The 12,309-nt window shown below is 61.4% G+C and overlaps 3 protein-coding genes across 11 annotated transcripts; all 3 read left to right on the plus strand.

Moving 5' to 3' along the window:
* Nucleotides 1-31: 31 nt before the first annotated feature.
* NUDT22 (nudix hydrolase 22) lies at nucleotides 32-2,664 on the plus strand. 7 transcript variants are annotated; one of them, XM_042905106.1, is made up of 6 exons: nucleotides 32-62; nucleotides 404-901; nucleotides 1,259-1,357; nucleotides 1,851-1,948; nucleotides 2,087-2,180; nucleotides 2,499-2,664. In XM_042905106.1, exons 2-6 carry the CDS (start codon nucleotides 422-424, stop codon nucleotides 2,607-2,609), a joined length of 882 nt encoding a protein of 293 aa, XP_042761040.1. In that variant the 5' UTR covers nucleotides 32-62; nucleotides 404-421; the 3' UTR covers nucleotides 2,610-2,664. The 7 variants fall into 7 exon arrangements, with proteins under 7 accessions (XP_042761040.1, XP_042761039.1, XP_042761037.1 ...); XM_042905105.1 differs by having other exon boundaries at nucleotides 42-122; XM_042905103.1 differs by having other exon boundaries at nucleotides 47-129.
* A 495-nt stretch (nucleotides 2,665-3,159) lies between these two features.
* On the plus strand, nucleotides 3,160-6,884 carry DNAJC4 (DnaJ heat shock protein family (Hsp40) member C4). Of its 2 annotated transcripts, none has more exons than XM_042905127.1 (6): nucleotides 3,160-3,591; nucleotides 4,735-4,828; nucleotides 5,324-5,505; nucleotides 5,602-5,766; nucleotides 6,490-6,576; nucleotides 6,670-6,884. In XM_042905127.1, exons 1-6 carry the CDS (start codon nucleotides 3,467-3,469, stop codon nucleotides 6,791-6,793), a joined length of 777 nt encoding a protein of 258 aa, XP_042761061.1. In that variant the 5' UTR covers nucleotides 3,160-3,466; the 3' UTR covers nucleotides 6,794-6,884. The 2 variants fall into 2 exon arrangements, with proteins under 2 accessions (XP_042761061.1, XP_042761062.1); XM_042905128.1 differs by having other exon boundaries at nucleotides 5,605-5,766.
* A 477-nt stretch (nucleotides 6,885-7,361) lies between these two features.
* VEGFB (vascular endothelial growth factor B) lies at nucleotides 7,362-10,627 on the plus strand. 2 transcript variants are annotated; one of them, XM_042906152.1, is made up of 7 exons: nucleotides 7,362-7,510; nucleotides 8,102-8,144; nucleotides 8,454-8,650; nucleotides 8,830-8,903; nucleotides 9,100-9,135; nucleotides 9,382-9,617; nucleotides 10,192-10,627. In XM_042906152.1, the coding sequence occupies exons 1-6, from the start codon at nucleotides 7,451-7,453 to the stop codon at nucleotides 9,593-9,595; spliced, it is 624 nt and encodes a 207-aa protein (XP_042762086.1). In that variant the 5' UTR covers nucleotides 7,362-7,450; the 3' UTR covers nucleotides 9,596-9,617; nucleotides 10,192-10,627. The 2 variants fall into 2 exon arrangements, with proteins under 2 accessions (XP_042762086.1, XP_042762087.1); XM_042906153.1 differs by having other exon boundaries at nucleotides 9,483-9,617.
* The last annotated feature ends 1,682 nt before the right edge of the window (nucleotides 10,628-12,309 follow it).

Consider the following 12,309-nt stretch of genomic DNA (forward strand, 5'->3'; position numbering starts at 1 on the left):
AAGAAGGGGGCGGGCACTTCCGCTTCAGGCGAAGGGGAGGAGCCTGCGGGCCTCGTCGGCCGGTGAGTGCCGGCTGGACGTTTGAGCTTCCGGACCCCGGAAGGGGTCCCGGCGCATCAGAGGTTGAAGGCAGGATCCTGGGTTTGGGAGAAATGGGCATAAAGGGGTGGCTGGACCCAGGACCTCGGGGTGGTTGTGATGCGCGTGAGTCCCAGGGATGTCTGGCTGCAGGGACCTCCGGGCTCTTAGGATAAGACACTTTACTGCCCAGGGAGTGGTCAAGGGGGTACAGAAGGGCTGGGGGTACACCTCGGGAGGTCTGTGGCAGAGGGGGCCAGCTGCCGGGGCCAAGGGTCTCTGTGGGGCTCTCAGGGTGACAAGCCCGGCTGTGTCCTCCCCCCAGAGCTGCCCCGTCCAGACTATGGACCCTGAAGTGTCCCTGCTGCTGCAGTGCCCCCCAGGTGGGCTGCCGGAGGAGCAGGTGCAGGCTGAGCTGAGCCCAGACTATGACCGTCGCCCACTACCAGGAGGGGACAAGGCCATCGCTGCCATCTGGGAGAGCCGGCTGCAGGCTCAGCCCTGGCTCTTTGACGCCCCCAAGTTCCGCCTGCACTCAGCCATCCTGGCACCCACTGGCTCACAGGGACCACAGCTGCTCCTGCGCCTGGGCCTTACTTCCTACCGAGACTTCCTGGGCACCAACTGGGCCAGCTCAGCTGCCTGGCTGCGACAGCAGGGGGCCACTGACTGGGGTGACAAGCAGGCCTACCTGGCAGACCCGCTGGGGGTTGGCGCCACACTGGCCACTGCAGATAACTTCCTGGTCTTCCTGCGTCGCTCTCGGCAGGTGGCCGAGGCACCTGGACTGGTGGACGTGCCTGGTGGGCACGCTGAGCCTCAGGTGAGATGCCAGCCTGGGTGCAAAGGCACAAAGACTCAGTTCACCTTTGTTTTCTTCATCCCTTAAAGGGGGGATTGGCCTAGTGCTTCTCTGAAAGTCTGCTCAGGGCAGCACCTCAGCCTCCCCACTGACCCTTATCCCAGGCCTGTGGGAAGCTAGGGAATGATGGGGAGGGGTGGGGGCTGGGGGGCAGAGGACCTAGCTGGATTTCTGGTTTTCCATCTGGAAAAGGTGGGCCCGAGTCGGGGGGTCACCAAGACTCAACTCTGTGCCTAACCAGGCCCTCAGGGCCAGCAAATATGTGGGGAGGCAGGCTGGGAAGAGATGGGGATAGGGGCTGAGCCTGACCTCTCCCAGGCCCTGTGCCCTGGTGACAGCCCCCTGCACAAAGACCTCCCTGGGGAGCTGGTGGTGCACGAACTCTTCTCCAGTGTTCTCCAGGAGATCTGTGATGAGGTGAGTGAGGAGGGGTGGCCCCGGCAGGTGGGCAAGAAGGGAGGGGGTAGAACATACCAGAATTCCACAGGTGTGGGCTGGCGGGAGGGTCTGCAGGCATCTGGCATTGAGGAAAGAGCTTGGCTTTGCAGCTAGACACAAGTGGAGTGGAATTCTAGCCCTCGTTTCTGCGTGCCTCGAGCTCTTCCCCTTTACAAGGAGAACGACGATAAATGTCTTGCCTATTTCCACCCACCACCCCGTTTGTTGAAGAGAGGAGTAAATGAGAGTCCCGGTCACAACGAACTTGCCTTGGGTGGCCTTGAGCGGTTGGTTGTTCAATATCTCAGGTTCTGCTTTCCCATCTGTAACATGAACATGCCCGGCCTCTGACATTCTGTGATTCTGGGCATTTGAACTGCAAGCTGTAAAATGCTGTGCAAGGGTAACGTTCTCCCTTGAGAGGGGCAGGGATGGGGACACTGGGCACTGACTGGTGGACCCCCTGCCCCAGGTGAATGTGCCGCTGCACACCCTGAGCCAGCCACGGCTATTGGGCATTGCCCGCAATGAGACCAGTGCCGGCCGTGCCAGTGCCGAGTTCTACGTCCAGTGAGTGAGCTCTGGGGTGCAGGGTCCTGGGTCCTGGGGTAGGTGGGTGGCTGAGGGGAATGGCTGAGGCAGCTGGGGTTCCACAAGGACCCGCCGGGGTCTGGGCACTCCCCAAGCCACTCTCATGTCCTTGTGCAGGTGCAGCCTGACTTCTGAGCAGGTGAAGAAACACTACGTAAGTGGGGGAGCTGAGGCCCACGAATCTACAGGAGTCCTCTTTGTGGAAACACAGGTGTGAAGGAGCAAGATGTATCTTGCTTGGACAAGCTGCTGGTGTTGGGGCTTGTGTAGGCCTGGTGATCCATGGCTGTCTCCCCCGGGGGCTGGGTCAGATGAAGCCGCCAAATCTTAGAGCTTTCCTCCAGGGCCACAAGACTTCACTGGGGATGCCCTCAGCCCAAGAGAGGTCCAGGAACGTCTTCAGCCTCCTTAACGTGTCTCCCTAGGGACGGTGAAGTGCAGAGGGTTCTGAGGCTCAGGAACACTGGGCACGGCCCCTGCAAGAGACCGGAGGGCTGGACGTAAGGGGCGTCTGACTTTCTCCCCACAGAGCGTGCGGAGGTTGCAGGAGACCGAAATGTGGGCTGAGCTCTGCCCCTCGGCCAAAGGCGCTATTTTCCTCTACAACCAGGTCCAGGAAGTCCCACCTGAGTCGCCCTAGTCCCCAGCCCTATCACAACTTGAAAGACAATAAAGGACTTTATTCTTGGATCCCATCGGCATCTGCTGTTTTCATGAGACAGGGAAGGGGCGCTGGGAGAGATCTGGGTGTGCGAGAGAGACGGGGCGAGTGTCCTGGGGGGGAAAACAAAAACAAAGAAACCCAGCCTCAGTTTTTGCCGTCTGCAAACTGCGATGAGGGGCGTGCCTCCTTGCCCAGGCTGTGGTGAGGGTCCGGGTCTGCTATAGCTGCTTTATAAAGGACACCTCGCTGCGGAGCAGAGTAACAGGTATGTTCCCGGGACGGAGCCACAAAAGCGGGGCGGACAGCCTCACTGAGGGCCGCAACGCCGGCGTCTTTCCGCGGGTCCGCGGGCCTCGACCTCGTTGGGTGGGCCCGAGGCGCCAAAGGCCAATGGGCGTGCGGGGGTGGGGCCTTCCGAAGCAGTCCGGGCCTTCCGGCTTGGTGGGCGTGGCCCTGGTGTCTAGGCCAATGAGAATGTGGAGGTGGAGCCTGAATAGGCGCAGAGACGGCCGTGGCCGCGAAATCCGTGAGCGCAGCGGAGGCGGGGCTTGGCGTGGCCCCTCCTTCACCTCCTCCCGCCAGGGTGGTGGGGAGAGGGTCTCCGCGTCCGGGACTGCTTGTCCCGGACGCCGAGACCAGTGTGAGGGAGGGCCCAGGACGCGCCGGTCAGAAGCAGGGACAGATTCAGGACACTGGGGTCTGGTCCTGAGTAAAGGAGGCCCCACTGCCCCTGGGTCTCCCAAGCCTGCTTCAGTTTGCCTTCGCAAGTAAACGGGGCTGGACCCTCCACTTTGGCCCCGGAGTACTTGACGTCTGGTCCCATCCTGGTCTCAATGCACTGCTCTTTGTGGCCTCGTTTCACCAGCCGTCTGCCTGTCGCCATGCTGTCCCTGTGCCTGTGCCGGTTATGGCCCCGCAGCCCTCCCACCCGGCTCTTCTCAGCGGCCACCGGGCAGCGGTGAGTCGGGGGCCGGGGGGCATGGCCCCCGTCACCCAGTGGGTTGAGGAAGGCCTGCCCAGTTCTAGGCTTGGACCTGGGTACTACGATAGTTGTGATCTCTCTACTTGCTGTCAGGTGCTGTACGGGCTTGTTTCAGGTAACTTTCACCTTCACTACTGAGGACACAAGATCAAAGATTAAGGGACAATCCCTCAGATCATACAGCGAGTTAAGTGGCAAAAAGTGGAATTTGAGTCCCAGCCAGGCTCAGTGCTCTTTTCACAACTCTGGTGGTCAAGCATCACTGGGCATAACTCACTTGGGGGCTTGGGGGCGGGGATGGGGGGGTTTTACAAAAATACAGATTTCTGGGCCCTGTTCTGGGGATTCTGATCTGCAGGAATTAAGTGGAGGCTGAGGGATCTGTTTTTGTTTTTTTTTTTTAATATATTGTTTTTAACAGTTTATTCCCCTTTTGAGAGTCAGAGTGCAAGCAGAGCAGGGGCAGAGAGAGAGGGAGACACAGAATCCGAAACAGGCTCCAGGCTCTGAGCTGTCAGCACAGAGCCCGACGCGGGGCTCGAACTCACGAACCATGAGATCATGACCTGAGCCGAAGTCGGACGCTCAACTGACAAAGCCATCCAGGCGCCCCTGGACTCTGTTTTTTTTAAAAAAAAATTTTTTTTTCAACGTTTTTTATTTATTTTTGGGACAGAGAGAGACAGAGCATGAACGGGGGAGGGGCAGAGAGAGAGGGAGACACACAGAATTGGAAACAGGCTCCAAGCCATCAGCCCAGAGCCTGACGCGGGGCTCGAACTCACAGACCGCGAGATCGTGACCTGGCTGAAGTCGGAAGCTTAACCGACTGCGCCACCCAGGCGCCCCTGGACTCTGTTTTTTTTAAACAGGCTTTCTGGGTGGTTCTGAGCCAAGGGATCTGAGGGCTACCCTATGAGATGTTCTGATCTGCACCATGCCTGAAGTGTTCAAAAAGGGAGGGATGATTTGGAGATAGATCTCCCTTGGCAGCAGCCTCAGCTTTCTCACCTCCTGGTTACTGACTTGAAGAGTGTGGCCCAATAGGGCTGAGAGGCAGAGGAGAGGAATATTCTCTGTGTTTCCATAGCCCCTGCAGTTTTTGGCCTATCTCCACAGGTCTGGCCCCAGGAACTACTATGAACTGTTAGGGGTGCATCCTAGTGCCAGCACTGAAGAAGTTAAACGAGCTTTCTTCTCCAAGTCCAAAGAGGTACCAGTGGCCCTAGGTGGGGAGGAGGGGGTATAAGTCTGAGCCAGATAGGGTACACTTCACATTCCCAGGAATGGTGCTGAGTGGCTCACTCTGGATGGTGCCACATTCCCTTGGCATGTATAGAGAGCGAGAGATGCCCCAAGGGCAGAGGTTAGGCCTGTTGGGAGGAAAGGCTGGGGGTAGGAGCCAGGGGTTGTGTGTGATGGGCTGGGCTTGTTTCTTTTGACCTGCCTGCTCTAGAGAAAGCTTGGACCAGGGCATATTGCTAGAGCCAGGCAGCTGGGGGGGGAGGGCTTGAACAAGGGGAGGGGGCAGGAGTCTGTGCTTCCTGACTCTCTGGCCTTCTGGACGGGTGGGCAGCCCTGAGAGTGAGGGTTACTGTCCAGGCAGGGCCTCTGGGAATGATCTGAGCCTTTGTGGGTGGACATGGTGGGGACGGGTTCTGTGAAGGGACGTGGAAAAAGACCTGAAGGGAGTCCTGCCCCACACCAGCTGCACCCTGACCGGGACCCCGGGAACCCGGCCCTGCATAGCCGCTTTGTGGAGCTGAGCGAAGCATACCGAGTGCTCAGCCGGGAGGAGAGCCGCCTCAGCTATGATCGCCAGCTCTGCTCAGCCACTTCTCCAAAGTCTCCAGGAAGAACAGCCCGTCCTGGGTCTGCTCAAGCACACAGGTACAGTCGTCCTGCCCCTGGCCTCGTCCCCCACCCCCCGCCCCCCCGTCTCCCAGGGAGCCTCATCCCCACCTTGTCCTTTCTTCTCCCTCCCAGCAGCTCCTGGGAATCCCCCAATGCCCAATACTGGGCCCAGTTTCACAGTGTGAGGCCTCAGCGACCGGAGTCGAGGCAGCAGCAGCACAAACACAACCAGCGGGTGCTGGGGTACTGCCTCCTGATCATGTTGGCGGGCATGGGCCTGCACTATGCTGCTTTCAGGTGCATCCCTGCCTTCTCCCTGGGGTGATGGGCAGAGGGCGGAGGGCCGGGGAAGCCCAGTGTGGTCAGCCACGCAAGCCCCCCACCCCCGTGGCCTGCACTTCTGTGCCTCTCCAGCTAAGAATTGCCCGAGACAGGTCTCCGGGGCCTCTCCTTACTTGGCAAAGGCAGCTCTACGCTCGCTGAAGGCGAACGTTGTCATTTTCAGAGTTTTGTGATTTGAATGTAAATGTTTGATGCCGGCTGCCAGGGTGTGCTGGGGCCAACCAAAATCGTGCACCCGAAGGAAATGCATTGGAACGGGGCCTCACCAGCCACTGTCCTCCCTTGTGTGGCAATCGGCTGTCTCCCTGCCACTTTTATGCATGGCACGGACACTGAGGTTCTACGACCAAGATACCTAAAGGCTGGTGCCCACTGCCTAGTTCAGTGATGGGAGTTAGGTGTAACGCTCTTTCTAGTCTCCTGTGAGGAACACCCTGGTGTTTGGAGCTGCTGTCACCACCTTCAACAGGACAGCCAGGGACCTGGGTCACCAGTGGTCCCTGGATAAGCCCCGGCCCTTCGGTGCCCCTCTCCCCGCCTAGTACAGGCAGTTAGGCAGAGGTCCTCACAGATGGAAAACTTTGAGACCCTAGAGTGGCGTGGCGGGTGTGGGGGTGGGGTGGGTCTCGGGGACAGCAGGGTTTGGGAAACCCAGGGTTAATTGCAACCCCCTTGCAGGAAGCTGGAGCAGATCCACCGCAGCTTCATGGATGAAAAGGATCGGATCATCACAGCCATCTACAATGACACACGGGCCCGGGCCAGGTCCGTCCCTGCTCTGTCCTGCCTTCTCTTTATTGTCCTGCCCTCACCCTCCGGGATCCTCTGTCCTGACCACCCAGGTGCTCTCTCCCGCAGGGCCAACAGAGCCAAGCTCCAGGAGCGAGTGCAGAGGCAGCAGCTGCAGCCCCGACCTGGAGGCCCAGAGATCCCAGAGATCGTGCCTCCGGGCACAGGCCCCGGCCCCGGAGCGGCCCGCTAGGACGGGGCCTGCTCTGTGTTGTTACCTCCTTGCTACCCCGGGGGACTCCCACTCCCCAAAACGCGTGCAATAAAATGATTCTCAAAGCTCATGTCCAGCTCCTTGCTTCAGGCCCAGCGCCCCCATCCCGGGCCTCGCCGGGTGGGAGGGGGGGGGGAAAGGAGGGGTGGACAGCACCCCGCCCTCCGGGTCCTGGCGGCTGCGACCCGGGAGCCCGGCCCCCTGGGCGGCGCGTCCCCTTTCCCCTGCTGTGGCGGGAGGGGGGGGTGTGTGGAGGGGGCGGGCCCCGGCGGCGGCCTCGCCCCCCCCCGCCCCCGCCCCGCCCCCGCCCCGCGGCCCGGTGGGGAGCGCGTGTCTGGGTCACATGAGCCGCCCGCCCGCCAGCCCGGGCCCGGCCCCCCGCCGCCCCCGCCGTCCCCGCCGCCGCCCGCCACCACCGGCCGCCCGCCCGCCCGGCTCCTCCGGCCTCCGCTGCTGCGCTGCGCTGCGCTGCCTGCGCTCAGGGCTCGGGAGGGGGCCGCGGAGGAGCCGCCCCCCGCGCCCGGCCCCCGCCCGCCGCGCCCGGGCCCGCGCCATGGGGCTCTGGCTGCCGCCGCCCCCTGCGCCGCCGGGCTAGGGCGATGCGGGCGCCCCCGGCGCGCGGCCCCCGCGGGCACCATGAGCCCCCTGCTCCGCCGCCTGCTGCTCGCCGCGCTCCTGCAGCTGGCCCCCGCCCAGGTACGTGCGTCCCCGACATCCCGCCCGCCCGCCCGCCGTGCCCTCTCTCAAGGTTGGCGGAAGTGGGGAGACGCGGAGCGGCCTCGGCCTCGGGGATCCGCGGGGTCGGGCTGAGGACCGGGGCGTGGCGGGAATCTGGCCAGGGCATCCCCCGGGAGGAGTCCCTGCCCGCCAGCCCGCCAGCCCGCCAGCCCGCCAGCCCGCCAGCCCAGCCCCGGGCCACTCCCCTGCCCCACCCCGTCCCCGGGCTCGACCGGGGGCGGAGCCGCTCGGTCCCCGCAGGACTCGGTTGGGCGCCCACTGTGCCCCCTCCTGACCTGAGGCCTCCGAATCCGTCGGGCCCCAGGCTTGGAGATTCGACGTCGCCGCCGCCACCGGCAGAGTGCGCCTGGCGGGTCGTGGCCAGGGCAGGTCCCAGGTGGCCAGGAGAGGACAGGTAAAGCTAGAGTGACCCCAGGAGCAGAGCAATCGGGGAAAAATGTCCTAGAGGAGTTGAAGCCTTTAGACTGCAAGGGCAGACCCCTGGGAACAGCGACAGGGCTAGCCCTTCCTAGAGAGCACTTTTGAGTTCAGTTCTCTTCTCTCCTACAGGGCCCTGTGTCCCAGCCTGATACCCCCGGCCACCAGAAGAAAGGTAATAGCAACAATAACCGCGCTAGCCATCATCAACAGGGTTTGCTCATCATCTTGTGTAATCACGGCCACGCTCTAAGATGCAAACTTTTTTATTCTGCCCATTTTACAGAAGAGAAAATTGAGGCAGTGGGGTTCCTGGGTTCCTGGGCAGGGGAAGACAGGTTTTGAGGGCAGAGAGGGAGCTAGTGGAGGGTGGCTGGGACGAAGGAATCAGGGAGAACAGCTGCAGGGTACAGGAGATAGGGGAACCCCGGGAGTGGCTACAGGAAACCCAGTGGGGGCTTAACACTTACGCTTCTGCCCCCAGTGGTGTCATGGATAGACGTGTATGCCCGTGCCACCTGCCAGCCCCGGGAGGTGGTGGTGCCCCTGACCGTGGAGCTCATGGGCACCGTGGCCAAGCAGCTGGTGCCCAGCTGTGTGACCGTGCAGCGCTGTGGTGGCTGCTGCCCTGACGACGGCCTGGAGTGCGTGCCCACAGGGCAGCACCAAGTCCGAATGCAGGTACTGGGGCCGGTGGGGCGTGCCCAGCTGGGGTGGATGCTGGGGCTCGGGGGGGTGGTGGTGGGAGGAATGGCCAGAGCCTTGGCTGGGCAAGCTGTTCCTCCAGCCCACGGAGCATTCCCTTCCTCTGTATCTCTCATGATCTCTCACACCGTGTGTCCCCTATCTCTGGAGTACAGATACTCATGATCCGTTACCCGAGCAGTCAGCTGGGCGAGATGTCCCTGGAAGAACACAGCCAGTGTGAATGCAGGTGCCAGCCGGGCCCCACTTCTGAGCTCCCAGAGACCAGGCTTGGGGGGTGCTGGGCATGGGGGTACACCACAGTGGAGGCCAGGTTTCCAAGACCGGAACTGGGTTAGGCCTGGGATCTGGGGTAAGAGCAGGATGCTCGGCTCTTCTGATTCTCTTCCTCTTCCTCGTCTCTGTCTGTCCCTCTTACTTTTCAGACCAAAAAAGAGGGAGAGTGCTGTGAAGCCAGACAGGTGAGTCTCATGGGCTCTTGCCGAGGTGGGGTTGGAGCCCAAACCCCACACCCAGGATGTAATGTGTGGATGGGGCAGGGGGTGTATGAGTGTGCCGGGAGGCTGCAGTCCCGCCCCCTTTTTCTCCCCCCACTGTGTCCCCCTCTCCCCTTTTCCTCTGCTCCCCGAGTCTGTGTGCTCCGATCCAACCCCAGCTCCCGGGAAGACTTTTCCTTCCCGCCCCAGACATGTTGCTTCTCCTCCTAGGGCTTCCACTCCCCACCACCGTCCCCAGCCCCGCTCTGTTCCGGGCTGGGACTCTGCCCCCGGAGCACCCTCCCCAGCTGACATCACCCATCCCACTCCAGCCCCAGGCCCCTCTGCCCACGCTGCACCCAGCGCCGCCAGCGCCCTGACCCCCGGACCTGCCGCTGCCGCTGCCGACGCCGCAGCTTCCTCCGTTGCCAAGGGCGGGGCTTAGAGCTCAACCCAGACACCTGCAGGTGAGGACTGGTGGGGTCGTGTTTGTTTGGGGAGGCATCAAGGCCCTTGGAGCAGGTCCAAGGTGAGCCTGCCAGTGGGAGAAGAGCCAGGGGAGAGGAAACTATTGAGTGTGTTGAACAAATATTGACCAAGGCTCACGTTCTAAATGTGGGAGTCAGACGTCAGGATTTGTGACGCCGGCAGAGGAGGTCAAGGGCTGAGGTAAGGGGCACCTGACGCGGATTTTGAGCGGTCAGAGATGCCCTGGAGGAGGTCACATCTGCAGTCAAAGTGGGAGGGATCGCCTTCCAATTTGCAAAGCTCTGGGCCTTGCTCAAAGCCCCCGTGGTAGACATGTGTGCCCTCCTCGTGGGCTCTGAGAGGCCAGGGGACAGAGTGGAACCCTTGTCCACCCTTGTCTGAGACGCTGCTCACCACTCCTCCCTTCCGCAGCTAGGCCACGGGGTGACCTCGTGTGGGCTCGCCAGGAGTGTTAGGAGAGAATGGGGTTCACAGAAGGTAACAGGAGGGTGGACCTAGGGAGCAGGGGCTGAGCTGTGCCCGCACGAACAGAACCCTTCCTCCCTTCCTCAGGTGCCGGAAGCTGCGAAGGTGACACGTTGCCTTTCAGACTCAGCAGGGCCACTTGCCTCACAGGCCACGTCCCAGAGGAGGACAACAGGGCAACGTGTTAAGAAGTGCCCAGTCCCCAGACCTCAGTGTGGGCAGAAAGCGCTCCCGGACCTGGGCCTCTCAGAGGACTTTCCAGCCGTCCCTGGTCTCTCCCAAGGCCGCCCTCCAACAGGGTGGGCAGCCGGACGAGGAGACGTGTCGGCAGCACCAGCGGTCATGGACTAACTCGGGAGAGAAGGGGTCCCGTCTCGATTTTCAACCACCACGTGCAAGCGAGCGTCTTCACAGCTGGCCCCACTGTCCCCTCCCCGAGGCGCCAATCCTCTGCAGATACTGGGGACTTGGGCTGCGGTGTTAAGAACTGTGACCCCCAACCCTGATAAAAGAGATGGACGGATCTGTCTGTCCCTGCCTGTGTCCTTGTTTGCCACTGTCCAGGCTGGGCGATTCAGGCACTCTGTATCGCGCTACGTCCTAGACCCCCGAGCCTGTCTTACTCCCTCGTTGTGTAGATGGAGGCAGTGAGGCCCCAGGTCCCCCATCAGGTAGAGCCAGAACTGTGCAGTCTTCCCAATCCTGTTACATCCAGGCCCTGCCCCTCCCCTGCTCATCACAAAAGCTCCTTTCTGGAAGGAGACGGTCTGTTATGGCCAGTGACCTTGAGGTGGGACCCAGATCCGCTGAATGATCTTGGCTGTCGCTGCCCCCCTCTTTCTGCGCCTCAGTTTCCACAGGCGCCTATGGAGGGAACGGACGACTGCTATGGTCCCAGCCCTTGGGCTCCAGGAATGTGTCTTCACTTGATAGAAAAACCCGTCTTCTCTGCCAGGCGGCTCTCTGTTTTTGTTGCTCTGTATTTAAGCTACTTCCTTCAGCTTCACTCTAAAGCCACGCACCTGCCCTGTCCCCACCTCCTTGAAAGGGAACTACCAAAGGGCTGTGGCTGGTGGGCTTGGTGTGGGAGACACGTTCCCTCACCCCAACCAGTTTCCCCCCACCCTCAGCAGCCCCTGCTTGGGATTCTCCTGACCTTTGTCTGACCCAGCCTAAGCTCAGTGCCCAGCCTTCTCCCCGCAGCCTCCAGGGCCCCTGGGGTGGACCACAGGCCATCTTTGGGTATCCATGCTTTGCCTTGCTGAGGCAGGACATTCGAGGACAGGGGTTCACCCGAGGCAGAACGCAGCTACCCAAACGGAGGCCTTCTCGGAGGTGTTAGATTGGAGGGCACGGTAGTGATCTTGCTGGGCCCTGGGCAGGGGTGGGGTTAAACCAGAAGAGACCATTCCTGACGGTGATTACCAATTTCCAATCATTCTTCTCAGCTGTGCTGTCGCTGACCATGCCATTGCTCCATTCAAGTGAGACAGATGAGGGTCAGGGGACACCAGAACTCCCACCCCTCCCCCGGCCCACTTAAGTGCTGGGCACACACAAGCCTTCGCGCGCACCCCTCGCTTGGTCCTTCATTCTAAGGTCAGCGCTGCTAATGATCTTTCTCTTTCAATTAAGGAAATAGCCTCAGAAAGGCTGATTGACCTGGAGATCTGACCCCCAAGTCTATCTCTAACCCTCAAGTTTACCTCCCAACTACAAGTTCGTTACTTCCACTGACAGATGTTTTCGGCGCGCTGCTGAGTGCCGGGGCACCTGAAAATACCAGTGTGGGTGGGGAATGGGCCCAGCCGGACCACTGCCGTCAGGACTCGGGGGTCAACGTGCGGCAGGCAGAGGCAGGCCCGGATGCTGGCGCGGCGAAAAGGGCGCGCATCGGCTGTGGGCCAGGGCCTGGTGGAGCACGTCACGGCGCACTCCTACAGTGGCCCTGCCACGTGGGTGTTGACAAGCCCACCTTACAGGGCCTTCCAGATCCTACCAGGCCACAGCATTCGCTCAAGGTCACACTGCCAACGAAGCGCACAGCCCAAACTCAAACTCAAGTCTGAGGCCCAGGCTCTTCCCACTGGAGCCCGTGGACCCTGAGGAGGCCCAGGGTCAAGCGAGAGCCTGGGGGCGAGATAAAATGGCGTCTCGAGACCCCCTCCGGGAACCCGCGTTGGCCTGACCTTAATTTCACCTCGG

The sequence above is a fragment of the Panthera leo genome, chromosome D1 (assembly GCF_018350215.1).
Source record: "Panthera leo isolate Ple1 chromosome D1, P.leo_Ple1_pat1.1, whole genome shotgun sequence".
In the NCBI taxonomy this organism is placed as follows: Eukaryota; Metazoa; Chordata; class Mammalia; order Carnivora; family Felidae; genus Panthera; species Panthera leo.

Bases quoted from the DNA above. Each gene is read 5' to 3' on its own strand.
- VEGFB (XM_042906152.1), top strand. From the start codon at position 7,451: ATGAGCCCCCTGCTCCGCCGCCTGCTGCTCGCCGCGCTCCTGCAGCTG. The intron at 7,511-8,101 runs GTACGTGCGTCC...TCTCTCCTACAG, and splicing joins TGCAGCTGGCCCCCGCCCAG to GGCCCTGTGTCCCAGCCTGA. The intron at 8,904-9,099 runs GTGCCAGCCGGG...CTTACTTTTCAG, and splicing joins CACAGCCAGTGTGAATGCAG to ACCAAAAAAGAGGGAGAGTG.
- NUDT22 (XM_042905102.1), top strand. The intron at 1,949-2,086 runs GTGAGTGAGCTC...GTCCTTGTGCAG, and splicing joins AGTGCCGAGTTCTACGTCCA to GTGCAGCCTGACTTCTGAGC. The intron at 2,181-2,498 runs GTGTGAAGGAGC...TTCTCCCCACAG, and splicing joins TCCTCTTTGTGGAAACACAG to AGCGTGCGGAGGTTGCAGGA.
- DNAJC4 (XM_042905127.1), top strand. From the start codon at position 3,467: ATGCACTGCTCTTTGTGGCCTCGTTTCACCAGCCGTCTGCCTGTCGCC. The intron at 3,592-4,734 runs GTGAGTCGGGGG...CTATCTCCACAG, and splicing joins TCAGCGGCCACCGGGCAGCG to GTCTGGCCCCAGGAACTACT. The intron at 4,829-5,323 runs GTACCAGTGGCC...GCCCCACACCAG, and splicing joins TCTTCTCCAAGTCCAAAGAG to CTGCACCCTGACCGGGACCC.